Here is a 27,030-nt window from a genome sequence, read left to right as displayed (position 1 = left end):
ATGGCTTCAGTGCGTGTTTTATTTGTATTTAAATAAAACCACAAAAACTGCCAAAAAAAAAAAAAAAAAAAAAAAAGTCCATTCCCTCCTACCTTATGAGTTGGTGGCAGACACCTTTATCTGCTGAGCAATCTCACCAAATTGCTAATTTCAAGTGAGCAAAAACTGCTTTCATAAACAGATTTCCTCCTAATATCCTCACTATTTTATTTTCCAGGCTCCATTATGGAAATAATATCCCCCAGCACAGTACAAGAAGAGACAAAAGGAATGCATTTTCAGCAGGATGTGGTCATGCACACGGATAATCCCAGCACATGGTGGACTGAGGCAGAAAGGTTGAAAGTTCAAGGCCAGTCTGAACTGAACAGCAAGAAGTCCCCCCCCCCCACACTCTCAGATGGAATTTGTCTGATATTTTCTCTTGATTGCTCATGACACTAGGACTACAGAGGAGATCACAGAGGAGGAAATCCTGACACTACCGTTTCCATAATTTTGCCTTTTGCCAGAAATGCAGGATTGGAATCACAGCTTTTTAGATCCACTTCTTTCTGCTAGTAATAATGTACCTTGGAAGCCCCTCCGTGCCTGTTGATGGCTCATTTTCTTTTATCATTAAAAAACAGTTCATTCTTCACATGCGCAGCTCATGTACCCACCCACCTCAGAGGGGCGTGTTAGTTGCTTACCAACCTTGGCAGCTATGGAGAGAGCAGCTTTTTGTGTGGCCAATCCAGTGAGTGCAATTGCTTGATTACATGGTTAGAGTATATAGCATTTCCTATGAAGTTTTTCAAGTCACTGGGCCGGTTTACTATGGTAAAATTCATTTCCCCCTGCACACTCCATAGCTGTGTTGTATTCGTTGGAAAGATATCAGAACGCATAGGCTACATTTAGGGACTAGAACTATTCTTCGTGTCGTTGAGGGTGCCGTGTCTACCTACATGGGAGATCTGTCCTTTCCTTATCATTCATTCGTTCATTCATTCGTTCATTCATTCGGTTGTTTATTTATATGAGCTCAGACCCGTGGATATTTGCTTTATGCTTTGAATTACTATCCAGAACTGTTTTTATTTTGTTGCTCATGGTCGCTTGGGCCATCAGGAGCTTTATCAGTTGGTCCCTGAGTGCATACTAATCTAACAGGAGTGACGGTAACCCACCCAAACAAAAGCTCTTTGGGGGTACCTAGGTAATAGTTGTGTATCTAAGACCAAGAAGTCTGAGACCCTCTGGGGATCCTTCGCCTAATCTGGTTCCAGGTGCGTTTGGTTTTACAAGAAGGGGCTCTGGTTCTGGCGGAAACCCTGAACATCACCCTCTCACCCTCTCTGGAACACCTCCTTTTCTGAAAGCCAGGGATCCCCCATCAAAATAAGTTCGGCCCTCCTGTCCTTCCAGGGCACGCCACGGCGGGGCGCCCTGAGCACGGGGTGCAGTCTAGCCAGCCGCGCGCGCGTCTCTGAGGGCAGGGCGCCTGGCCTTGCTCAGCACTGTCTCCACCGAGCCTGGGCCAGGCGGCTTGCTTCAACCCTGGGTCTGTGGCGTTTCTCGGGGCCACGTCCGCGGGATGTGACGCCCGGAACACAGCGATCGTGGTCGGTGAGACCCACTGCCCTCGAGACCAGCGAGAGTGGTCGGTGGGCTCCACTCCCCTCGGTGCCCTCCAATCCTCTGCCTCCCATTCTGGCAGACGGCAGCGTGATGGCCTAGACCCCGCCCTTCTGTCTTCCGTCCTAGCTTTCTGTGCTGGGCAGACCCTTAGCCAATGCACCAAAAGCCAGCGATAAACAGCTGCAGCTGGAGACCCGGCTAATTGATACAATAAGTTCTGTAACTGCCTCGAAAATAAGGTAATGATTTGGCAGAGGGAATGCTTTGATCTTATCAGACCAAGGAGATCTCTCCAAGGAAAATTCAGGGACTGGTTGGAGGCTTCCAATTCGGAGTGGAAAGCCAAGGGCCAGCCTGCCCTCCCCCACGTTCCCTATGTCCTTCTGGAATTTCTGGGGTTTTCAAGAAGGGATTGCCAAGTCCTTCTGAGATGACTGAAGAGTACACACAGTTAGGCCGTGGGATATACGTTGAAGAGGGATGGATTCTGGACTGTTCGGGAACCGGGGTATGGCTGAAATGCACAATCCAGTCCCGGAGAAGTTGCAGAAGAGATTGATTGGAATGGAGCTGGGAGGCAAGCTTGGCCCGAGCTTCGGACTCTTTTCACACAGGGAGGGTTGCTGATTTGGACTTTACAGACAGGAGAGGGTGAGAGAGAGAGACACAGACAGACAGACAGACAGACAGACAGAGACACAGAGACACCAAGAGAGAGACCAAGAGAGAGACAGAGAGACCGAGAGAGAGACCGAGAGAGACAGAGAGAGAGAGAGAGACACACACACACACACAGAGAGAGAGAGAGAGAGAGAGAGAGAGAGAGAGAGAGAGGGAGGGAGAGAGAGAGAACCTTGTGTGCCCTGCCTCTTCAAGAATTCACACACACACACACACACACACACACACACACACACACACACACCACAGCGCTGTGGGTGTCCCTGCCTGGCAGAGGCCCCAGCACAAAGAGGATTTAGAGCGATGAGCTAATCTGGTTTGTATCCAGACATGGCCCCAGAAAGGGACCCTGTCTACACTGCTGTTTAAGGGAGTGGAGGAGTAACGAATCGTCTGTCCTTTGAAGGTCTTGATGACTGACCATACCAAACCTCTCCCCACTGGCATCCCTAAGACACCAGAATCCAGGATTCAGGGTCAAATTTAGAAAGCAGAGAGGCAGAGGCCTTGGGGTATAACAGGATGGGGTATGCTACATGGGAGAAGAAAGACAGGAAGTTCCACAAAAGAAACTAGCTCTCCACTCCACTTGTTCCACCAGTGGGGAACTGAGGCCCAAGGTGGGAAAGTGACTTAGAATCTTGTAAATAGTCCATGACTACTGGATTGAAGGAAGAGAGCATTTTAAAAAAAGATTTATTTATTTATTATTTGTACAGTAAGTATTCTGCCTGCATGTGTGCCTGTACACCAGAAGAGGGCACTAGATCTCATTGTAGATGGCTGTGAGCCACCATGTGGTTGCTGGGAATTTAACTCAGGATCTTTGGGAGGACAGACAGTGCTCTTAACCTCTAAGCCATCTCTCCAGCCCAGAAGAAAGCATTTAAAAAAAAAAAAAATCTTTTCTGGCCATTGTATTGCAAGAACTAAAGGGCAACAGGGTAGGGTGAGAAAGAAACAAAGTCATATATCAGAGAACACACAGAGGCAAGTAGACAGGTACCCAGAGAGATTTAGAAAGCCTCAACAGGACTTTTGGTTGGTTGGTTGGTTGGTTTTCAAAAGACATGGAGAAAAAGCTGGAGAAGAGATGGGGGAGGGGGATGAGGGTGGGCAGTGGAGAGACAGGGAAACAGAGACAGACACAGAGAGCCCAGCCAGGAGATAGCCAAGTGACAGAACTGAAAAGGAGGAACAGAGACCTTGAGGCTGGACAGAAAGAAAAGCCAGACAAATGAGGACAGGGAAGCAAACCTAGAGACGGGCATAAGAGTAAGACACAGAAAGACAAACCCAAGAGAATAGCACCCCAGAGAAGAGATGGGGAGAAAGCAGGAGACCCGAGGAAGGCTGTGTGAGAGGGGGTAACGGCAGCTCTGCAGGTTTTGGCTCACCGGGAGCAATCTAATATCCAGGTCACTCTGGGACTCCGAACAAGCAGTGGGCAAGAGAGATTTCAGGGCTTAATGTTCTTGATGCAGGCCCATTGGGAAAGGGGTTGAAGACAAGACGGGCACCTTCCTTTAAGGAGAGGCTGGTCAGTGACCACCCAGGATCCCATTCGCCCCCTGGGCCACCTGCCCAGGATAGCCCCTCGGCCTGCCCACTGCCTGGGTCCAGTCTTCCTAAAGCTTAAGTGTTAAGACTTCAGCTCACCCACAAAGCCCCATCTCCCTTTGTTTCCTCCCTCCTTGGCCCTCTAGGGACATGCTTGCTCTGTTTAGCCACTTGCTAGCTGGAAGGAAAGGGATGCTGTCCCACAAAGCCCCTCCCCGCGCCCCCACCCCCACCCCCCAGCCTGACTGGCCTAGTGACTTCGAGACACGGTCCATGTCTCGCCTGGCAGCTCATAAATACCAAGCAGAGAGGCCAGCTAGGCTGTATAACAAGCCTAGATCCCCACTCCTTCTCCTTTAAAAATCCTTGGGTTCTTCTCAGGCTCCCCTCTTTTCCCCAGATACCTTCGTGGCATGGCGGTAGCAGGGCATGGTGTGAACCTAGCCCCAGTTCAAATAAGACCTGCCTCAGTCTGCAAAGAAAAAGGAACGGCATCTGGGGGCCCCTCGTGTAAGTAACAAGCTCAGGAATTCCTTGATTTTCATCCAACATCATCCCCCCCCCCACACACACACACACTCCAGCCCCTTCTTGGCCTTTCTCTCTCTGCTCATTACCATCCACACCACCTCCCACCCACCGGGAAAGAGAAGGTCATCGCCAACCAGGGCCCAGGGAAAGGGGGCTTTCTGGAAGATGGGCCAGGGTGGAGTCAGAGCTGTTTACACACCCCAGCTTTCCTTAGCTCATCTCCACTCCCATCCAAAGGCCAGTAACAATCCAAAGCCATTCAGCCACACTTGAGCCGAGCACAAAGTAAAGGCGGAATCTTAACCCTAAGCGGCCTCGGTAGAGATCAGAGCGTGAAGTGTGAGCTGCCTCCTTACGGAATCATCTTGAAAAGGACGGGAGGCTCTGTGGTTCCACTGCTAGGTAGAGAGGTGACCCGGAAGCTATCTGCAGAAGGTCCCAAGGAATTTGGGAGTGTGTGTGTATGTGTGTGTGTGTGTGTGTGTGTGTGTGTGTGTGTGTGTGTGTTGGGGAGGTAGGATGGGAGGGGGGCAGCCTACCTATATGGCATACAGCCCTGAACCCAAACAGAGCTCAGACACCACCCGAAGGCCTTCTTCTTCCGTGTCCACTAGGATGCCCTCATCACAGGTAGGCACATAGCAGGTGCTTACCAAGTGTGGCCTGACACCATGCAGGGTCCTCCAGGCCAGTGTCTGACTCTCAGATCAGAGGCTTCTCCTGCAGGTGAGTGGGCTCCCAGAGCTCAGGCCTGAGGGGGAGGGGATAAGCTGGAGGAGTGAGACAGAGCCTCCAGCCTTGACCCTCTTTCTGAAAGCGCCATAATAGGCCCTCGCGTGTCTAGGACCTTGAGGCTGGAAGTTTATTTTGAGATTTGAAGCTCCAAAGTGGCAGATCCCAGAAAACCTCTTCTCTGGCTCCGTATTTGTTCCCTAGTTAAGTGGTTGAGTGCTCTTGCAGTCAGCTGGCTCCTGCAGCCTGGGGATCTGGGGATGGGGAGAGAGGGGGGCAAGGAGTGGAAGGAACAAAGTCTCTTCTGGGTTCCCTGCTACAGGGCAGAGGTGGCCTGTAAGCTGTGAAGGGTCTTGTCTCCTCCTGACCCCCCCTCCCTTCTTCTTGGAGCTGCTGTTTTGGGGGAGTGGGAGCTCCTAAGAAATATACTTTAAGAGTTGAGCATCCGTGTTGTGCCAAGACCTGGTCCCACTCAGCTATGATGATAGCCGAAGCCAAAGAAGGGGCCTCAGACACCCCGTGTGGGTGAGTCCACCCAAGGTTAGATGTGATCATCTCCAGCTCCCATCCCACAAGCCCAGGCTCATATGTACAAATAAACACAGGGCCAGAGTCACACCCAGGTCTAAACACACAGGGGAGTCCAGGAGCAGCATCCAAGCTGGAAGATTTAGGCCCTGCAAAGGGGTGGAGCTGGGCTGGGAGGAGGTAAGAGCTGTCCAAGGAGAGGGTTTCTGCCAGAAAGAGCCTAGCCTCACATCACAGTCCCTTACCTGCCCCTCGTAGGGAAACTGGCCTCAGAGTCTGTTCCTCTCTAAAGGCTAATCAGATCTACAGCACTGCAGGAATGAGAGGAGAGGAGGGAAGGCTGCCCAGCTGTGGGAGCTCTCGGAAGTCACCCTATTCCTTTTCCCGGTCTCACCACCACTACTCCCTTACCCCCCCCCCCCCCCCCCCACCCCGCCCACACAGCCCAACGGTGGTGGGCACCCTCTCTCCTTCGACTTTAGATCGCCCTCCATTCACTCATCTGGACTCCACGCGCCCTCCCTAGGGCACTCTGCTCCACTTGGCTGACCCCTTCCGACAGCGCCTGTAGACCAGCTCACTCCTGTCAAGGGGCCTCTACTACTGACTCTTCTCTTTGTGGCGCCCTACACCACAATCTGCCCAGCTTATTTCCTGCCCCCTCACGTCTTCTCCTCATTATCAGCTGTGAGGAGCCCCTTTTACCTTGCCATGTTTCCCCTCACCTCTCTGCACTCACCGCTTTGTAACATTCCATATGTTTCACTTCTAATGTTTATTATCTTGTTCAAAAAAGTGTAAGCTCCATGAAGGCAGAAATGGTTGTGTGTGTGTGTGTGTGTGTGTGTGTGTGTGTGTGTGTGTGTGTTTTCTCTGAGCCTAGCACAACTCTATCAAATGAAGAAAATAGTATCTGTGGAACCGCTGCGTATACTTGGCCTCTTACCACAGAGACTGCAGGCAGAGGACTGAGATGTGGGGAGAGGTTAACTGCCCGCCGGTCCCTCTGAACTTCTCTCTCTTCTGTGTGTCTGAGATGTCTGCAAGCCAGCTGTGCCCTGTCCTTCACACTCTGGCATCTCTAACACCCCCACCAAACAAGGACTGACAGTGAGTTTGGGGTTAAGGTGGGTGGGCAGTCACCAGCATGTTTACATCAAGACTTTATAGTTTAGATTAAAAAAAAAAAAAAAAAAAAAAAACGACGAGGAGAAGCATGAAAGACGCCTCAGAATGGGAGGGTAGGCAGGAGAAACTGAGGCTGAAAGAGTTAAGCCAGACTTCAGAGGAAATCTCCAGTTGGAAGGCTCCCCGGCTTTAAAGGATTTTTACGTTTCAGTAAGGGTCCTTCTGCCACCTGGGGCTTCTACTTCCCATACAGGCAAGTGCGAGCCCCTTGTGAGGTGGGGGCAGGGAGGCATAGAAAGGGAGCAAGGGGTCCTTTCAGCCCATAACACCTCCCAACCTCTTCCCAACTCCTCCCCCCCCCCACCCCCGCCGCGGGCTCTGCGGGACTGAGGGGGGCAACCAGTGGAAAGGAGGAAGGGTAAAAAGGAGGGAGAAATAAAAGCACCAGGACTTCCACTCTCTCCGCAGGACCCCCACCATGGCCTCTGGTGCGGGAAAGCCGCCCAGCTGTTTCTGATTCTTTCCTAGTCGCAGCTCCGCCTGAGGGGGTGGGGGACGGAGAAACCAAGAGACCGAGCTCTGCCGAGCCCCGGCCAACCCAGCAGTCCGGGCACCGGTGGCTGCGTGCGTCCCTCCGGCAGGTGTGTCTCTTGGGCGGCTGCGCTGCCCTGAGCTGGGGAAAGCCCCTAGGATTGGAGCCGGGTCTAAACGACTGGAGGGACGGGATTGTAGTGTTGGCGTAGTGGGTGGGAGAAGCGGGGGCGATGAGCCCTTGATGAGAGAGGGGTCGTCCCCCCCCCAAGGCCGACTGCCCACGACGCCCCTGCAGGCTGCGTGGCCAAAAGAGTTCCACTGTCCAGCAACTCCTGCTGGCTGGGTGTCTACAAGTTGCCCAGGAACGCAAAGATGGGAGGACCGAAGGAAAGTGGATCTTCTGCGTTTTAGCTCCGGTGTCACCAAAGGTTAGAGGACTGGAAATGTCCCCTATACCCCCTATCACCCGGTGCGCCTTGCCACCAAACCCAGCGGTCTGGGTTGCTGAGTGAAGGGCGCTAGGACCCGGTGGCGTGGCGTGGCGTCGGTAGGGACAGGGGGCTGCAGGCGGGGAAGAGCCCCGTCGCGGGTGGCCGGAACAGGTTAGGGGTGCTGCGCGGTGGCGCTTCATAGAACCTAGTGGAGGAGGCGGCCGCCACACCTAGGGCGCTGCAGAGCACCCGGGCTGGCGCGGGCGGAGCCGCGCTGAAGGCCGCGCGTGTCCTCGGCCCCGCCCCGCCCCGTCCAATGAGAGCTGCGGCCGCAGGGGCTGTCCGCGCGCTCTGGCCCCCGCCGCTCTCCGCGCCCTGGAGCCACGGACACCGCACCCGACCGCCCACACCCGGCTCAGCGTCTCCTGGTCCTGCAACTCGCGCGCTCTTGGGAATCCAGTGCCCGGCTTTCGGACTCCACGTGCCCCGAGGTCCCCCAGTCATCCACGGTCCTCATGGCCACACTGTTGGGCGAGCTAGGAGACGCCTGAGGAAGCCCGGACAGTGCCCGTCCACGGCCCTGCGGGCTGCACGGCCGGAATCTGCGCGGAGCTATGCTGAGGCCGCAGGGTGCGGACGAAGCCGCGCAGCTCGCCCCTCGGCGTGCCCGCGTCCCGGTACCCGCGCCCAGACCCGCGGCCCCCGACGTGTCCCCAGCTTCCGCCCGCCTGGGTCTTGCCTGCCTTCTGCTGCTGCTGCTGCTGACATTGCCGGCCCGGGTAGATACGTCCTGGTGGTGAGTGTGGTTCTCAGGGTGGGTAGGCACACTGGAACGGGCGCATTGCTTCGGGCACCAGCTGCTCCGACACCAGGGAAGAATTGGAGATGATGGGGCAGGACAGTCCCAGAAGTCTCCAGTGGCCGGTGAGGAGTTGGAGAGGATGAGGCGCTAGAGAGGAGAGCGCTGGGCGTCTGGAGCGTGGTTGAAGTCCTCTACCACACCATGCCGCTGTATTTCTACTCAAGCCCCTGGGGCAAAAAGCTACTCTCTGATTCTCTCTCAGGGTGGGTTCCAGGAACCAGTCGCCCCTCCACACCCTGCGGTGGCACAGTCATGACCCTCAAAAGGCCTTCGACAACCTAAAGCCCGCTGGGTACATGGAGTAGGGGGCAGCTGGCCCAAGTCCGTCTGCTAGTCTAGCCCACACAACGAGGCAGTAAGAATTCATAGCGGGGCTTAGAGGTGAAATTGAGGCACAAACTACTCCCTTCCCCTTAATTCCCACAATTGAAGCAAATTAAACGCTTGGGGTTGCATAACCCAGGCATTTGTCACCAGCCTTGGTTTTGAGGGTGTAATTTGGAACACCGTTGTCCCAGCTGACAATACCTCCCACCTTTTCCGTCTACGCCCCAGAAGCTTCTATAGTCTCAAGAGTTTTAAGACCCTGTCTTCACGTCTCAGTCCTCAGACACCTCCAAAGGGCAAACAAAAAGATGTGTTGTGGTTTTTGTAGGATTGTCTACCCAGCCCTGGGACTCCTCCACCCCCCCACACCCCCTTCCACCCCCGTAGGACACTCATCCACTTTCCAGAAAGGACAAAGTAAGAGGGTAGATTTGGACTGCACAAAGATTCTGTTTCCTTATCCTTCCTCCTCATCCTGCCAGTCAACTGGCCTCTTGGGCAGGGCTAGTGCCCCTCTCTAACATGCAGTGTCCCCTTCCCCTTGCTCTGTTCCTCCCCTGAAGCAAGCACAACCCCCCTCCACCCGACCCCCCAGCTCCCGCAATGTGAAGTCTCTTCTCTTGCACCCTGTGGCTTTTCTGCTCCTCTTCGCTGGGAATCTGGGCTGGCTGGCTGAGGGGCAAGGCAGCTTGGGCCCGCAGATTCCTATCATTTCAAGATGCTGCTCTCTCCACCCCCACCCCTGTTTTCCTGTTAAAGGGGAAAAAAAAAATCTTTCTTTTGGATCTTTTTTATCTCTGCAGTGTTGGGGAAGGTAAAGAGGGGGGGGTTCAGGATGAGGAAGCCGGGAGGCCTCTATCTTACATCTGGCTTGAAACATTCCTTTAGAAAGGGAAAGAGGGAAGAAGGGGGTGAGTTGGGGGGAAGCCTTTCAATGACCAAAGCGAGATCAGCCCGACCCCCACTCACCCTTATGACTCAGTTGGGCTGGGAACTTACATCTTCAGGGTCAATGGCATCAAGAAAACATGGAAGCTGGAAGAACCCAGTGCCCACCTCTATCTGGCAACTGGCTTTTCAAAACACTTGATTGCTTTTCCGCCAGTTTGAGACAGTCTTGGTGACCTGTGGGTGCTTAGGTGAGGAAGGGGCCCCTCTGGGCATTTTCACACCCTGGAAGAAGTTCCTAAATAAACACTCACCTGCAGCTCTTCTAGCCAGTTTTTTGTTTGTTTGTTTGTTTTACCCTGGACCACTACTCTCTCTCCCATTTCCTTTCTCCCTCCCTCCCCAAGCGGTTCGCATGAAAGATGGCACAAAAGCTATGAGATGGGAGAGCTAGGGAGGGAGGCCGGTGACAGAGGGACTGAGTGGTCCCTGGGGGCCAGGATGAGTGTGGGTGCAGAGCTCATGTGCGCCCCCCTCCATCTTGTCACAGCTACAGCCATAGGTGTCTGCCTCAGCGGTCACCACTTGTAGAAGGAGGAAGCCTGAATTTTGAAGGCAGGTCTGCCCCCCCCCCCAAGATGATTATCTCAAACCCAGCAGCACCCCTACTGTGCACAGTCCCAGGAAGAGATGGACATCCATTGACTCAGTGAGTCTGTCCTCTACTCTGGAGCAGAAGGCCATCCCTATGACCGATCTGCAGCCTGACCTCACGGCCCAGGATTCTACCCTCCCCTTTCTCCCCCCACCCCCCCCCCCGCTAGAACTCCTGCCTCTTCCCCTAACTAGACGAAGAGACAAATAATTTCTTCTTAGTCTATGACCAGAAATGGAATGTGATATCTGGAGACTCACGAGAACTGGGTGTGTTCTTGGGCTCATGGAGAGCCTAGTGCACAGTCCTGTCGGTATGGCTGATACAGTTAACAAGCACCTGTTATTCCACCCTCCCCAAGTCCCAGCACCATGGCCAAGCACCTTATTGAACATTCTCTTTAATCTCCAGGATGAGCCAGTGAGGTAGGAACTGTTACCGTCCCTGTTTCAGTAGTGAAGAGACTGAGACATAGGAGAGGAAGGAAAAACAAAACTTTGCCGGGCATGGTGGCACACGCCTTTAATCCCGGCAAGGCAAGTGGATCCTGTTGCGTTCCAGGCCTGCTTGATCTAGATAGCAAGTGTTAGGCCAGCCAGAGATACAAAGTGAGATCCTATTTTATTATTATTATTATTATTATTATTATTATTATTATTATTATGGTTTTTTGAGACAAGGTCTCTCTGTGTAGCCTTGGTTGTCCTGGACTCACTTTGTAGAACAGGCTGGCCTCGAACTCACAGTGATCCACCTGCCTCTGCCTCCCGAGTGCTGGGATTATAGGCGTGCGCCACCCCGCCCAGCATCCTTTTTTTTTTTTTATTGCTCAAATTTACACCAGTTTTAGAATCATATGTTTTTATTTCTAATCAGTGTGTGCCTAGAATAAAAGTGAATTTTGGATGGGTACTACGCCACATTCCTGTAATACCATTACTCAGGAGGCGGAGGCAGGGGAATCGTAACTTTGAGGCCAGCCTTGGATGTAGAGTGAGACTCTAATCTCAAAAACAAGAACAAAAACAAACCAAGCCGGGCAGTGGTTGTACACGCCTTTAATCCCAGCACTGGGGAGACAGAGGCAGGAGGATCCCTGTGAGTTCAAGGCTAACCTGGTCTACAAAGTGAATCCAGGACAGTTAAGGCTACACAGAGAAACCTTGTTTCAAAAAAACAAAACAACAACAACCACAAAACCTACCCCCTTGAGTTTGAGGTCATGTGGCTTCCTACATCCTGGTTTCCCCCAACTGCCCCTTCACAGAGTGGGATTCCTGTCAGTATTCCTGAGCTCATAACGTAGAGATTTCCCTGCCCTGCACCATGTGGCATCACCTTGGGGGTTTGAGATAGCAACTCACTCTGTATCCCTGGCTGCCCTGGAACTCTATAGAGAGCATGCTGGCTTCCCGCTCACGAAGATCTTCCTGCGTCTGCCCTCCCAGTGCGGAGGCAATGAGCCACCACTGTCGGCTAGGCCTTGGTACCTTTGTGCAGAATGTTCTGTGGCCTGTGCACAAAGACTATGGTTTAAGAACAGATCTGGGGGTAACAGTTGCCTCTGCATCGTAAGGCCTGTTTGTGTTGAGTAGACACAAAGGGAGTGGGGGACCGCTGGCTTCTTCTGCGAAAAGACTCTGACTAACTGAAATAGAGTTGCTGGCTACCTCGGAAGAGGGGGAAACTGGGGATAATCAGAGCAAGCAAGTGAGTAGTCAGTAGCTACTGAGTACCTACTATGTGCCAGAGTCTTTCCCTAGCGCTGGGGATCCTGACATGCAGATTCAGTAGACATGGGGAGGCAGAGTCTAGACACTTACAAACACCAAGAAGCAAGGGGCTGGTGTAGGGTCTGAGTGACTGGCAAAGGAAAGACCATGAACTGGCCAAAAGCAGGTGAAGAGAGCTCTTCTGTGCAGGAGGGTGGGGAGGAAGCGAAGAGTTCATTTCTGAAAGGGAAAACAGGAAGTCAGGAGGGAGGAGGCATCCTCTCCCAGTGAGCTGAGGGATAGGCCCCCATGAAGTCTTTGTGCCCCTAAGATCTAAGCTGAGTGACTGGCGCGTGGCAGGCGTTGTGCAAGCCTGTGTTGAGCCGAGGGCGATGGGGTCAGTTTCAGGCTCAGCATCCTTGGTGGTTCCCACGCTTGGCTCCAAGCTCCCAGAGGCAGACTGGCAGGCGAGCCCCATGGAGGGTCTTGAAGCAGTTCCTTGGGAAGTAAGCACGGTAGTAGGAAAACCTAATTATCATCCCAACTTCTATACTGAACAGATGGTTCCCATGCTCACTGAGAATGTAATGAGAAGATCAGTGTGGGCTACAGCAGAGTAGATTAAAGTCAGACCACAGGAAAGGCCTTCTTACCAGAGTTTGGCCTACCCCACTCCAGACTGGCTGTGAGGGATGGATTATTGGTCACTCGTTGCCGTCCAACCTCCTTCCTCCAAGCCCCAGATAAAAAAAACAACAAAACAAAACAAACACCCATTGCCACGATCAGTAATCTGGGGCTGAGCTGGGGGAAGTAAACCGGTGGTGAGACAGGGCCAAGCTCCAACTCTGATGGTTTCAATACTCTAAACAAAGCACCAGGGCAGTGGGTGTAACTTGGGGCTGTGCGTCAGGCAGGCCTTTCCGGCCTGGCCCAGCCCGGGCTGTTTATTTTGTTTGTTCCTGGAAGCTGCCGCCCTGATGGACAGTGCTGGGGATGCTGATTCCATGGGATTTGTTCTTGGAGGGACAACCCTCTCACCCTTCCTTCAGGACAGATGGGGCTCATCAGCCCTGCTGAGTCCCATCCCCACCCCCCCCCACACACACACACCCCAAGAGGCAAGCACCAAGCCTCCTTGTGTGTTTGCCTGGGTCACTGTCACTCGTGGGTGACATCTGTCGGTGAGGGCTAGCTGTGGGAATGTATGGTGGGGGCAGGGCTCAGGACTGGTTGGCTTGCCCCTCCCCTCTCCTCCTGCCTTCCCTTCTCTTAGAACCACTTTGGGGCCATTCCCAAACCACCGGCTCATTCATAGAACAGTAGCAGCTGATCAGTACAGCTCCCACCTGTTCGCAATAGGAAAGAGAGCAGAGTCATGCTGAACATACCAAGGGAAGCGCTGTGTGTGTGTGTGTGTGTGTGAGAGAGAGAGAGAGAGAGAGAGAGAGAGAGAGAGAGAGAGAGAGAGAGAGAGATACGGAGAACAGAAAAGGGGAAAAGCTGAGCTGCAGAATAGGAAGGAATGCATCATCTCTTTGGGGGAACTTCTTGGGAAGAAGGGTGATGTGGCCCCTGTTCTCTCTCCAGCGTCTCCTGAGGCCACAGTAGACCCCAGGGGTTAGAGTGTGTGAAAGGAAACATATTGCCTTGAGCAGTTTTGAATGACACAGCCCACCTATCCCTCAGCAGCCATCTTGGTTGGCCTTGTAAATTGTTCAGATTAGAGACCCTACTACTTTTTAATCAATCAATCAATCAATTAATAACTAGTCAATTAATTAATTAAAAGAGACAGTTTCTCACTATGTAGCCCTGGCTGGCCTAGAATTCTCTATGTAGACTAGGCTGCCCTGGAACTCAGGGATCTGCCTGCCCCTGTCTGCTGAGTGCTGGGATTAAAGGGGTGTGCTAACCTGCCCATTAGACTCTTGCTGCTTTGTCCTGTTGGGGCTTCCTCTGCAAACAGCTCTTTGTCCGTGTAGATCCTTCCTGGACCCTGTGCCTCATAGGGTGAGGAAACTGGTTAAGAAAAGCTCTAGGGCCTGGAAGTAGAGGACATGAGGAAGAGAATGGTAAAAGATGGGGTTTTGTTCTAGAGCCTCAGGATTAGAAGTGAGAATTATTTTTAGCTACAAAACCCAAAGCTGTAAACATTATTCAGAACCGGCCATTGTGTCTTCTCCAGCCCCCCTCCTCTCTTTGTCCTGCTGTGGCTAAGCTCTCTCCGTGGCCCAGCCAGTCCAGCCCTGCCTCTTACATGTACACGTAAGAGTGCTGTCTCCCATTATTGTTTTCTTAGTTTATTTTTCTGTGAGGCTCTTAATGTTTATTAAATAAACAGGCAGTGGGTTTGTGTTACATGCCCACAGCTTCTGTGTACATGACACATGCCTGGCCTGTGTTCTACAAGTGTGTGTCACTTTGGCCTTTGGCTAGGGAACTGGCAATGACCAGAGACCACACTCAGTTACTTTATGCAACTTGGTAGCTTTTGTTCAGAGGTTGTGGGTAATGGTCCTACCCATGAGCCTCGGAGAATGTCTTGGGAAGGGAAGGATCTCTTAAGGTCTGGGTACAAGTCACCACCCCCCCTTTTTTTTAATCCCTCTGAAGGTGCCCACCCCCTTTCGGGATGCTATGACAAGGCCATCTCCACTTTACAGGTACATAGGGGCCCTGGGAGCTCGAGTGATCTGTGACAACATCCCCGGTTTGGTGAGCCGGCAGCGGCAGCTGTGTCAGCGCTACCCAGACATCATGCGCTCGGTGGGGGAAGGGGCCCGAGAATGGATCCGAGAGTGCCAGCACCAGTTCCGCCATCACCGCTGGAATTGTACCACACTGGATCGGGACCACACCGTCTTTGGCCGGGTCATGCTCAGAAGTAGGGCTCTCTTCCTAGCTTCTGAGGCCCCTTCTTTTCCTATGCGTGGGGTGGTGGGTTACAAGGGTAGGCACGCCCCCCTTCACTTTCCTACACACCACTTCGTAATCTAAGGAACAACTGTGGGCAAGCCTGGGACACAGGACCGGCCGCTCACTAGCCTAGATTTGTAAGCCAGGAGCTTTCTCAACCTAAGTGTTTTTGAGATGGTGGGTCAAGGTAAGTATTTCCTAGTGCTTCCATCCTTTGCTCTGCCTTTCTCTGGCCTCCCCATATCCAAGCCCTGGTGGGCATCCAGGAACTCTATAGCTAAGGACTAGGACCAGGTCCTCTGCTTCTTTCCGCCACAATCACCACTGTCACCCGGTCACGCTACCAATTCCAACATAGCAATGGGTACAAGGGATAAACAGAGGGTGATATATAAATATTCTGAGAGCCATTGGCTTGCGCTCAGTTCAGCAAGAGCTCAGCCGAGCTAGAGAGCAAAGGGGAGAAGGGGGGTGGGATGGGGCTCTGCAGGTGAAGGAGAACTCAGGGCGATAAACATCTGTCCCCAAGGGCGAGGAGAGGACCAGAACAGACTGAAGTTAGGGCAGGGGTCCACACCGTAGGGGAACTGTCCAGCAGAGGAGGCCTGAAAACCCCAGAATGCTGACTAAGGCAGGTGCAGCTGTGTCAGGGCTAGTGTGCGCTCTCTCTCTCTCTCTCTCACTCTGTCTCTCTCTGTCTCTGTCTCTCTCTGCCTCTCTGTCTCTGACTCTCTCTGTGTCTCTCTGTCTCTCTCTCACTCTCTCTGTCTGTCTCTCTCTCTCTGTGTATGTGTGTGTGTGTGTGTGTGAGAGAAAGAGAGAGAGAGAGAGAGACAGAGACAGAGAGACAGAGAGGAGCTCAGATGTACAGAGAAGTGGAGTAGTGAGGGCTGGCAGGAGAGGTTGTCCACTCTGAGGAACACTCTCAGAAGACAAGGACACTTTGATGTGTGGAGTGGGCTATGGAAAAGCTGAAGAGTCTCCTGAAGTTGTGTGGATCAAAGAAAGGAAAGGGATGGACAGAGGTAGGCATGTGGCCTGTCCCTGCAATCTTAGCACTTAGGGAGGCTGAGACACAAAAATCTCAAGTTCAAGACTGAGTTACATAACAAGCTCCAGGCCTAGACCATTGGAGTAAGACACTGAAACATACTCAGAAATGTGTGTGGGTTGGTGGTGGTGACAATGGTGGTAGTGGTGACAGTGGTGATGGTGGTGGTGGTGGTTGGTGATGGTGGTGACAATGGTGGTGGTGGTGGTGGCGGCAGCGGAGTGGAAATCATGGGTCTGTAATCAGTCTGCCTCTCTGTGTGTAGGTAGCCGGGAGGCAGCGTTTGTCTATGCCATCTCATCAGCAGGAGTGGTCCATGCTATCACTCGGGCCTGCAGCCAGGGGGAACTGAGTGTGTGCAGCTGTGACCCATATACCCGTGGTCGGCACCATGACCAGCGAGGGGACTTTGACTGGGGTGGCTGCAGTGACAACATCCACTACGGTGTCCGCTTTGCCAAGGCTTTTGTGGATGCCAAAGAGAAGAGGCTTAAGGACGCAAGGGCCCTTATGAACTTACATAACAACCGCTGTGGTCGCACGGTCAGTACTCAAGTCTGGGTCTGTATGTTCAGATTTTCGGGTGTAAACCAGTTAGTGTGACCACAGGCTGAACTCAAAGGTGGAAGAGTTGGTGGCTTCTGAATTACTTCCAAAACCCCTAACATTTTGCCACAGAACGCAAGGGAGCCTGGGAATGCATAGGCCTAACCAAGTTTTGATAAGACAGAAAAATAACTTTTGTTTTTCTCTTTCTTTTCTTCTGTGTTGCCTCCTACCCTTCTCTTCCCCTTTCATACCCTCCTCTCTCTTCTCCTTCCCTTTCCCTATTTCCTTCCTTCTTGTTTTCTTTTTTTTTTTTATATATATATTTTATTTAATTTTAATTTATGTGCATTGGTGTGAGGGTGTTAGATCTTGGAGTTACAGACAGTTGTGAGCTGCCATGTGGGTCCTGGGAATTGAACCCAGGTCCTTTGGAAGAGCAGGCAGTGTGCTCTTAACCATTGAGCCATCTCTCCAGCCCCCACCCCCTTTTTGTTTTGTTTTTTGTTTTTTGTTTTGTTTGTTTGTTTGTTTTGTTTTTCTGAGGGGCTGAGGTCAGGAGTGTTGTTTCTTTTTGAGACAGGGCCTGTGTAGCCTTGGCTGGCCTTGAACTCTCACAGATCCACCTGCCTCTACCTGCATAATGCTGGGATTAAAGGCATAAACCACCATGCCCTGCCTTGTGTTTTGTTTTGTTTTGTTTTGTTTGAGATCTGCCTATAGCCTAGGCTGATCTCAAATTTGTAGCGATACTTCTGTATTAACCTCCTGAGTGCTGGCACTATGTGTGTGTCACCATGCCTGACTAAAAAGTAAACTTTAAATTCTTAATAGTTTGATTTGTATGTGGTTGAGTACGTACATGTGGGTGTGTGGATGTACATGCCTGCCGGAGGAGGATGTCCTACTCTGCCATTTTCTACCTTATTCCCTTGAGAAGACAGGGTCTCTCCCTGAATCTGGAGCTCAAGTCCCAGCCACGTTCCTGTCTCTAGTGCTCCTGTCTCTGTACCCGAGGCCCCACCACTGGGATTACGGGCCCATGTGCTACCACGCCTGGCTTCTTACATGGGCTGCAAAGATCTACACTCGGGCCCTCATGGGGTCTGTAAGTTGCTCTTACATACCAGACCATCTCCCAAGCCCCAAAGTAGCTTTTGATTTTAATTAATTATTGTTGTGTGTGTATGCACGATGTATAAGGTGGGCGTGTATGGCCTGGCGCCTGTGTGTAGGTCAGAGGATTCTGGGGATCAAGTTCAGGTTGGCAGGACTGCATGGCGAGTGCCTTTCCTTGATATCAGTATTACATTACTGGCCCCAAAAGTAGTTTTTTTTAAAGGTCTTCCTTCACGAAGACCAAGAGACTCAAGTATAGCTTTAGGCTGGTCACTGGCACTTAACATTTGCTATATCCTGTGCTGAGAAATGGCATAAAAGCAGAAGGCATGCCACTTGGCTCTTTAAAAGGATGTGCAGGTCTGGGGAGATGGGTCGGTGGTTAAGAGCATTGACTGCTCTTCCAGAGGTCCTGAGTTCAATTCCCAGCAACCACTGGTAGCTCACAACCATCTATAATGTGATCTGATGCCCATTTCTGATCTGCAGGTGTACATGCAGGCAGAGCACTGTATACATAATAATAAATAAATATTTTTTTTTTAAAAGATGTGCAGGCTGTAAGCAGGAGCAGGCTCCTGTGGCTTGACAACCCATCAGGCAGCCATGAAGAGCACAGCACTGTTGAGGCTGATTTGCTAGGAGAGATTCTCTGACGTGGTCTGGAAAAATGGGTGGGGGCTGACATGGCGGAGAACCGCCAAGGCTCCACCAGCAGGCCTGGGCCGGCAGAGCTCAGGGCACTCCTGCTCTTGACTTCAGAGATGACTAATCAGTGTCCCCACCTGCCTCCTCCCTCCCCTAGGCTGTGCGGCGATTTCTGAAACTGGAATGTAAGTGTCACGGTGTGAGTGGCTCCTGCACTCTGCGCACCTGCTGGAGGGCACTCTCAGACTTCCGCCGCACCGGGGACTACCTGCGGAGGCGATATGATGGGGCAGTGCAGGTGACTGCCACCCAGGATGGCGCCAATTTCACAGCAGCCCGCCAAGGCTATCGCCACGCCACCCGGACTGATCTTGTGTACTTTGACAACTCCCCTGACTACTGTGTCTTGGACAAGGCTGCAGGTGAGAAAGAAACAGGCAGAGACGTGGAGCCTGGTTATTGGTGCAGGTGTCTCTGCTTAATCGAGGTCTGTCTAGTTTATGGGCATTGGAAAGGAGTCGGTTGCCTCCTTACATGAAAACCTGGCCTTGAGATAGGTGGCCTGTGCCTCAGGTTGTCAGGCCTGAGGTTGCACAAGTAGTCACATGTCACTCACGATATCTTCCGGGTCTAGGACACAGTAGGTACTACTCAGAAAACATTTCAATGAGCCACCTGTTTTGAGTTCTGGGCAAGATGTGAGCTACACACACACACATACACACACACAGATATTGTAATCAAATGTTACTACAAAGCAAGGCGACTAGAGAAATCAAGGCAGATTTGTTTGAACATATGGGTTCTCAGCTGCTTCTTGATGTGCTGCCAGTGAGGGAGACAAGACGAGATCTCTGTAAAAGGCTGATAAAGCAGCTAATGCTTCATAACAAGAAGAAAATGGCTGCTTCTCAGTCTGTTCTAAATATTTGGGGTCGGGGTCGGGCAGGAGGGGGTCTTGGGAAACACTGCAAAGTGATAGTGGTTTGTTTGTTTATTTTGTTTTGTTTTAGTTTTAGTTTTTCAAGACAGGGGTTTCTCTGTGTAGCTCTGTCCTTGACTGGCTTTGTAGACCAGGCTGGCCTCGCTCTCACAAACATCCACCTGCCTCTGCCTCCTGAGTGCTGGGATTAAAGTCATGCGCCACTACTGCCCGGCATGATATGGTGTTTTGATGAGAGAATGGAAGCTCCCATATTGACTCATAAGCTCTGGTCCAGATAACTTAAACCAGGGACAGGGTGTGGCTCGATGGAGCTGCTTCTCTTCTGGTTCCCGCCATAGGGCTCTCAGGCTCTTTTCTGCAGATTCACTAGTCAAGATTGCGTAGAGCAGAGCCCTGTGCCTTGGCTGGCTTCTGTACCGTTTGTTTTCACTCACCATTACTCCTAGCCTCGAGTGCCTCAGAGTGCTTCAGCCCGCAGAAAGAGAGTGGCGTTCCTGACAGGTAATGGGACGTATATGTACTTTGTCAGAAAGGCTGGGGAGGCCCTCTGGACCCCCTGGTGATTTACTGTCATGAGGTAGTTCTCCATGTGGCTTCATTCAGAAGGTTCATCTCTGGATGCCTGTGGATGGAGAATTCCACACATCTGAGGTATAGACTGTTCTGCTACATCTAAAACACGCCTTCGGAGTTAGAAGAAAGGATGTGTCCTATGCTGATTCATTTTTCTCAGAGGCAAAAATCCAGATGGTATCAGCCTCCCTAGGAGTACGGAGGCAGGCGCTCCCTCCACAGCAGTGCTACCGAAACTTCCGGCATCGATCAGTCTCCAGTACAGAAACAACAGGCCGTGTGTGAAAACCTAGCGTATGAGTGACGTAGACCTCTCTTATCTACGGAGGGTGTGCTCCAAGATCAGGCGATGCCCGAAGTGCAGGCTGCACCAACCACTATATATGCTGTGCTTCTTATTAGACGTACACGCCTGTGGTGAGGTTTAACTTGTAAGTTAGGCATGGCATGCGCTGAGTGACGAGGACAGATGGTAAGATGGCAGGTTTATTATTATGGTGCTGCTGATGCTGATCTAATCCAGGACATTGTAACGATCTGGGCAAGGGCTCTGACACTTAGTCACAAATAGGACAATTTTTATAACACCGTGTGGTAAAACATTTACAAGTTTTAATCATTTATTTTTGGACTTCCCACTTAATACTTTTAGAACTACAGCTGATGTTGGGTAACCAAACTACAGAGAGTAAAACCATGAACAAGCATGGCAGATGACTATAGAGGTAGTTCAGTTGGAAATGAAAATTTTTTAGTTTAGCTAATTTTAATTCACTGAATCTAAGAGAATACTGTAGGGGCTGGAGAGTTGGCTCAGAGGTTAAGAGCACTGACTGGTCTGCTGTTCTTCCAAAGGTCCTGAGTTCAATTGCCAGCAACCACATGGTGGCTCAGAACCATCTATAATGAGATCCGGTGCCCTCTTCTGGCCTTCGAGCACTGTATACATAATAAATAAATAAAATCTGAGAGAGAGAGAGAGAGAGAGAGAGAGAGAGAGAGAGAGAGAGAGAGAGAGAGAGAGAACATGCTGTAGCTAGTGGCTACTGTCCTGGAAAGCATAGCTCCAGATTGTAGAAGAGGATTTTGTTATTTAAAACCCAGCCCTTGGAGTTGGACTAACATATGTAGGAGACCTAGTCAGCCCACATTCTAGAGCAGTAGTTTGTCGACATTTTGGATTATATACTCTGGCTGTAAAAAAGAAAATAGAGGGGGCTGGGGAGATGACCCAGTGGTTAAGAGTGCTTGTTACTCTTCCAGAGGACATGAGTTCAGTTCCCAGCACCCACTCAGGCTAAGAACTATCTGTAACTCCAGCTCCAGGGGATCGATGCTCTCTTCTGGCCTGAGGCACGCACACACATGCCTGCGCATGCGCAGACACACACACACACACACACACACACACACACGCACGCACGAGCTAAAAAGATGGCTCAGCAGGTAAAGGTGCTCCTGCAACCCCTGTTAAGCTGAGTCTGCCACCCCAGTGCCGTAGGTAGAAGGAGAGAACCATAGGTTGTTCTCTGGCTTCTGTATACACGCTATGGCCTGCGCATGCCCCCCACATATACAGGCATACACATCATTGTTGCAGTGCTGGGGATCTAACCCAGAGCTTTGCACATGCTAAGCAAGTTCTTTACCACTGAACTACACTCCTAGTCCTAAATCAAAGATTTTTAAGCCAATAAGCTAAAATACAAGGAAGTTCTGCATTTTCTCCCCATATCCTAGTGGAATGTGGAGACTATTGCTGTTGAAGTCTGCGGATCCATTTTCTTTTCTTTTTTTTTTTTTTTTTTTTCTTTCTTTTTTTTTTTTTTGTTTGTTTGTTTTTGTTTTTTTTTGTTTTTCGAAACATGATTTCTCTGTGTTATCTTAGCTGTCCTAGACTCGCTTTGTAGACCAGGCTGGCCTCGAACTCACAGCGATCTGCCTGCCTCTACTGAGTGCTGGAATTAAAGGCGTGTGCTTACCCCGCCCAGCCTGCTGATCCATTTTCTTTCTCATGTCTCAGGCCAGGGGTCCCTGTCACTAGAAAAAAGGTTGATGGGATCTTTTGGGCTGACATCTGTTGGAACAAGGTCCTGAGCATTCCCTGTGCAAGGAGAAAGCTATCCTACTCTTCAAGAATCCCTTCTGTATAACACTGGAACTCCTTAGAGCTAAGCCACCAGCCAGGCATGCCAGGTAGCCCACCTCTGTGGGACAGCAGTGATAAACACTGTTAGGTCCTGCTGCAGGGCGTGGCTGCCATGGCCTGCCCTCTACCTAGGGGTGGCAGTGTTTCCTCTCTCCCAGAGATTCACTGTATAAACAAGACATTTTGGTTCCAGGGCCCCCTTTTCCCCACCTCCCTACCCTCTCCCCGCCTTCTAAGCACACAGCCTCCCTTCCCTTCCCCCTCCCGTGCCAGTTCCAATAAACTTGCATGTATATATTATAGCTTCATGGCCAATTAGCTCATTCTGTTATTTAATCAATCAAACATGCCATTACAATCTATTACATTAAATGTTGGGTTGTTTTGTTTTGTTTCCCTAAGACAGGATCTTGCTATGTATTCCAGTTTGGCCTCAAACTCACTACATAGCCCAGGCTAGCCTAGAACTAAAATGGCTCAGTATTTTGCATGACGGGGTTACAGGCATGTGCTACCCATACCTGGCTGGGTGTTAATTTATATATACATATTTTCATATATGGAAACTGAGGCCCAGACACATTCATTAACATGCGCAATAGCGAGCGACAGCTAGAAAGTGGCACGACTAGAATTTAAATCCAGATAAAATGACATTATAAGTCTTACAAACTAGAGGACCTTACCTGGATTTACAGTTACTGTATTTTCAGGTTAGATTCTGAAGAGGACATGGCGGTGTGTGTTGGCAGGAAAGGGCTGCAGGCGAAACAGACAGCCTCTGAGGAGCTTTGATGGTGCGAACAAATAATCCTGGGCCACAGGGCAATGAATGTCCACTTCAGTTAGTGGTTATATTTTCAGAAGAAAAAAAAAAAAAGAGATTTTTAAAGGCTTAAGAGTGTAAGGGTACCTAGAGTGGCTGAAACGAAGGTAACTTGGTTCTTTCTCTCCGACTCAGGTTCCCTAGGTACTGCAGGCCGCGTCTGCAGCAAGACCTCGAAAGGAACAGATGGTTGTGAAATCATGTGCTGTGGCCGAGGGTACGACACGACTCGAGTCACCCGTGTCACCCAGTGTGAGTGCAAATTCCACTGGTGCTGTGCTGTGCGCTGCAAGGAGTGCAGAAACACTGTGGATGTCCACACTTGCAAGGCCCCTAAGAAGGCAGAGTGGCTGGACCAGACCTGAGCACACAGATACCTCATTCTTCCCTCCACTTCAAGCCTCTGACTCAAAAGCACAAGATCCTCGCATGCACACCTTCCTCCACCCTCAATCTTGGGCTGCTACAGCTTCTGTTATGGACTTGTGATCCGGAAGGGACCCCAATGTCCTGGCTGGTTCCTTGGCCCTAGGAAGGGTGATAGGGCATAGATATAAGACAGTGGGGGGGGGCTCCCCGATGTTCCATCTGGAGGTTTGAAGGGAGAGTGGACGAGGTGGGAGGCTGTCTTCAGAGTGGTTTGAGTTGCACTAAAGTCAAGGCTCATTTTCTCCTTTGCTTGCACTGACTTCTGATACTCTTCGGGTATGTGACAGGAAGGGAACCCGGAGGTAGCTTCCTTTTTTGATCCTGCTCTAGCCAAGGATAGATAGGACTGAGATAAAAACTGCCTGTCCCTTCCCTGGAGACAATTTGTGCAGGTAATTTTAGGCTATAGTGACCTGCTGAGACCCTGAGATGAGTTAGCCAAGGTGAACACGGCTCCACCTCGTGATTTTATGCAGCTTTTAAACCAGTCGTTTTGTGAGGAGGAAGGTCACATAGCTGACAAATACACATTCTCCGTGTGTCCCTTTCCACCTACATCAGACAGCAGTGGCCAGTTTACTGGCTGCTGCTCAGAAGGAGGTAGCTTGCGGTGGTTCAAAAGTCTTAATAGACCAGTGGAGCCCTGGAACAGAGCTGTGAGAGAGTAACAGTAAGCCTGGTTATGCCTTGGGACTTTCCTCCCCATCAATTATTCTGGAACTTCGGTAGGCTTGGAAAAGACTAAGTCAAAGGTGAGTAACTCATGGAAGAGGTAAGCACCCCTGATCTCAAGGACTACCAGGAGCAGTGTGGACTAGGAAGGTCGAGCTCTCATTTTTGACAGTTCTTTAGGAGAGGGCCTGCAGCTTTGAGGTAGGAGCAAAGAGCAACAGAAGGGGCTGGCGCTGGAGCAACGTGGTACACACCTTAGAAGGTAGTGGCCTCCTCCTGTATACTCAGCAGACCTTTATTCTGTGATTCCCCAAGTCCTGCTGCTAACTAGTGTCTATCCCATGACTGACCTCCACAGGGCAGGGTCCCCTCTGTGCTATGAGCCATTGCCTGACTAGGGGATGCAGGAGTGGAGTCTTCAAAGACAGCAAGCGTGGCAAGCGAGAAGGTAGGAGGACATGGGGTTGGAAACCTTCACGTGACCTAGAGAGCGGTGAGCTTCTTGCCGATTGATAAACACACAAAGTAGACACCCGCACTTACAACAGACCGAGGTTTAATTCCCAGTGATTTATTCACTCACTGTATTTTTTATTTTCAGCGGGGCCTTTAAATTCTCCTGGCCCGTTTTTTTTTTTTTTTTTTTCCCTGTGTAAAATGAGAGTGCATGCCTCACTCAGATACTGAGATTTAACCATGTCCTAAACTGGAACCGACTAATATATGTCATCAAAGTTTCTGATTGGTCAAGTACATCCTAACTTCTCTAGGAATGTCTAATTTAGGACTGTCTGGTCTTGACAACAGCCTGTAGATTAAGAGGCTTTCACAAGGAGTTCTTGATGTAGATCCTCTTCCCTTCCTCAGGTTCCTCTCCATCCAATCAGGCTTTCAGAGGTTTGTGGAGCAACTTCACTCTGCCTAGGCAGCAGGAGGTTGGGGGGGGGGGGGCGGCGCGGCTCTGGCCACGGAGGCAGATTTATTTGGACGATAGGACTAATATTTGTGTAACCTGCTGAGACCTGTGTGGGAGAGTTTAGGGTGGTTTTTCTTTTGGTAAGGGGATTTGCTCCGGTTTCACATCCATTAACACAAAACATGAGCTAGTCAGGGCCCTTGTGGTCTGTGGTGAGGGGATGACTGTGGAGAAATGGGACCGAGTGAGTCAGGCCTAGAGAATGTCTTCCTTCAGAGTGGAGTCAACTGGATGAGCCAGTGGTGGGATTAGGGAGGGGGAGCAGGAGGGGAAGAGGAACCCATTGCAAAAGGAAGGGGAGCTTTGGAGCAGAATATCGATGTCACTACATCCACGATGGCACAGGCCGTCTACGGGAAGTCAGCCTGAGTTAAATCTACCTGTGCTGTGTTCTCTACTCTTTGATTTGAGGTTCTTAGAAGGGGTAGAGCTTTGTGACATCTCATATTACTCCATGTTTCTCCCTGGGCTCCAAATTCTAGCTGATAAAAACGTACAACCTCTTATAAATGGTAAAGAGAAACACAGCTCTCCGGGGAGTAAGACTTTTGTAAAGTGTGAGGTGTTTATATGAGAGAGAAGACGTCTGTCTGAGCCCTGCTGCAGAAGCTGTGAGGCCCTACAAGGAATGGTGGCCAAGCAATTAATTTTTCTTTAGAACTTAGCTTGTCTCCGCATTCCAACTGGCTTTAGACAACTGGCGTTCATTCTGTACTATACAAACAGAAACTGATTTATTTGGAACAAGCAACAAAACAAGAGCTTTCTTTGGTGCCGGGGCTCCACATACCTCTGCTGCTACCCCTCATGTGTTCTGAGGGCCCCTCTTCCATCTAGTCTCTCTGTGGTAGAGCTTGTCGTCCATTGACGGCAGTGCCTTAGCCTCCTTCCTTCCTCTTTTCCTTTCCCTCCTGTTGGCCCTCATTTCATCTTTTGATAAATATTTAGGACAGCGTATTCCAATAAGTGCTATTTGGATACAGAGTGAACGTAAAAGATACTGTTTCTGTCCTTTAGGGATAATAGGATCTTTTTGGAGAAGTCACATGACTGAAATACCTCAGCTGCACAGCCTGCAGCCAGTTTCTTTTAAATAGAGCCAGGGTGATGGCTCACACTTGTAATCCCAACATTCTAGGAGGCTGATGCAGGGAAATTGCTGTGTTTGTGATCAGCGAGCTCCATGTCAGCCCCAGAACAGACTAAGACCCTGTCTCAAACAAACAAGCAAACAACAGAAAGGAAGAACGCTGGTCATAACCCAGCGCTATAGAAAAGAACCAGATTTTAGTTGTCAGCTCTGAATAACGGCATTAATTCACACTCTTCCTTAGATAGAGTAAATATAAACCATGGACCTCTGATGGAAAGAAGAAAACACTGTCCTGTGGGTATGTTTGCAGAAAGCTTTGTAGATCTAACGTATGAGCACCAGCAGCCTGGTTTTCCTTCCCGGCTGGTGCAAGACACTGTTCTTCCCCTCTCTCTCATCCCTTGTCAAGAACACCAACCACCAAGCCCCTGGCCAAATTCTTAGACCCACTCAGGACATAAGTTTCTGCACGGCTTACTAGAAGACAGATAATCAGGATTTCCCACCCCCACCCCTGCCTTGCTAAAAATCTTTTATTTAAATGCTCTCGGTGTTCATAATGCAGAAGCCCAAGCTAGCTACGGATAAGGGAGGCCGCCAGGGAGGGTATGTTTCTCGTCCCTGGGAGGCATTCAGCCTTGCTCCTGCAAAGAACAATGCAGTGCATTCCTGGGCAGGTCGGTGGGCCCTGGGCGCCTGGGTCTGGTGGAGAGAGGTGCCAGACACAGAGTGCTCCGTAAGCAACCCTGCAGAGCTGGCCCTGGGTGCAGAAATGAAATACAGAGAGCTTCACGTTACACACCTGGTTATTGATGGCCTTGCTGGAGGCCTCTGCCCCCACCTTCCACTTGGGAACTGCCTGTATTGCGGGGGTTGGGCATCCTTGAGGCA

General features: G+C 50.8%; 1 protein-coding gene across 1 annotated transcript; it reads left to right on the top strand.

Annotated features, from left to right (window-relative positions):
- The first annotated feature begins 8,066 nt into the window (after positions 1-8,066).
- On the top strand, positions 8,067-23,500 carry Wnt2b (Wnt family member 2B). Its single transcript, XM_051165841.1, has 5 exons — positions 8,067-8,544; positions 14,859-15,079; positions 16,428-16,705; positions 18,633-18,897; positions 23,105-23,500. Exons 1-5 carry the CDS (start codon positions 8,363-8,365, stop codon positions 23,332-23,334), a joined length of 1,176 nt encoding a protein of 391 aa, XP_051021798.1. The 5' UTR covers positions 8,067-8,362; the 3' UTR covers positions 23,335-23,500.
- The last annotated feature ends 3,530 nt before the right edge of the window (positions 23,501-27,030 follow it).

This window comes from Acomys russatus, chromosome 23 (assembly GCF_903995435.1).
Source record: "Acomys russatus chromosome 23, mAcoRus1.1, whole genome shotgun sequence".
Taxonomy (NCBI): domain Eukaryota; kingdom Metazoa; phylum Chordata; class Mammalia; order Rodentia; family Muridae; genus Acomys; species Acomys russatus.
The sequence above is the reverse complement of the archived record's forward strand: the minus strand, read 5'-3'. Positions and strand labels throughout refer to the sequence as shown.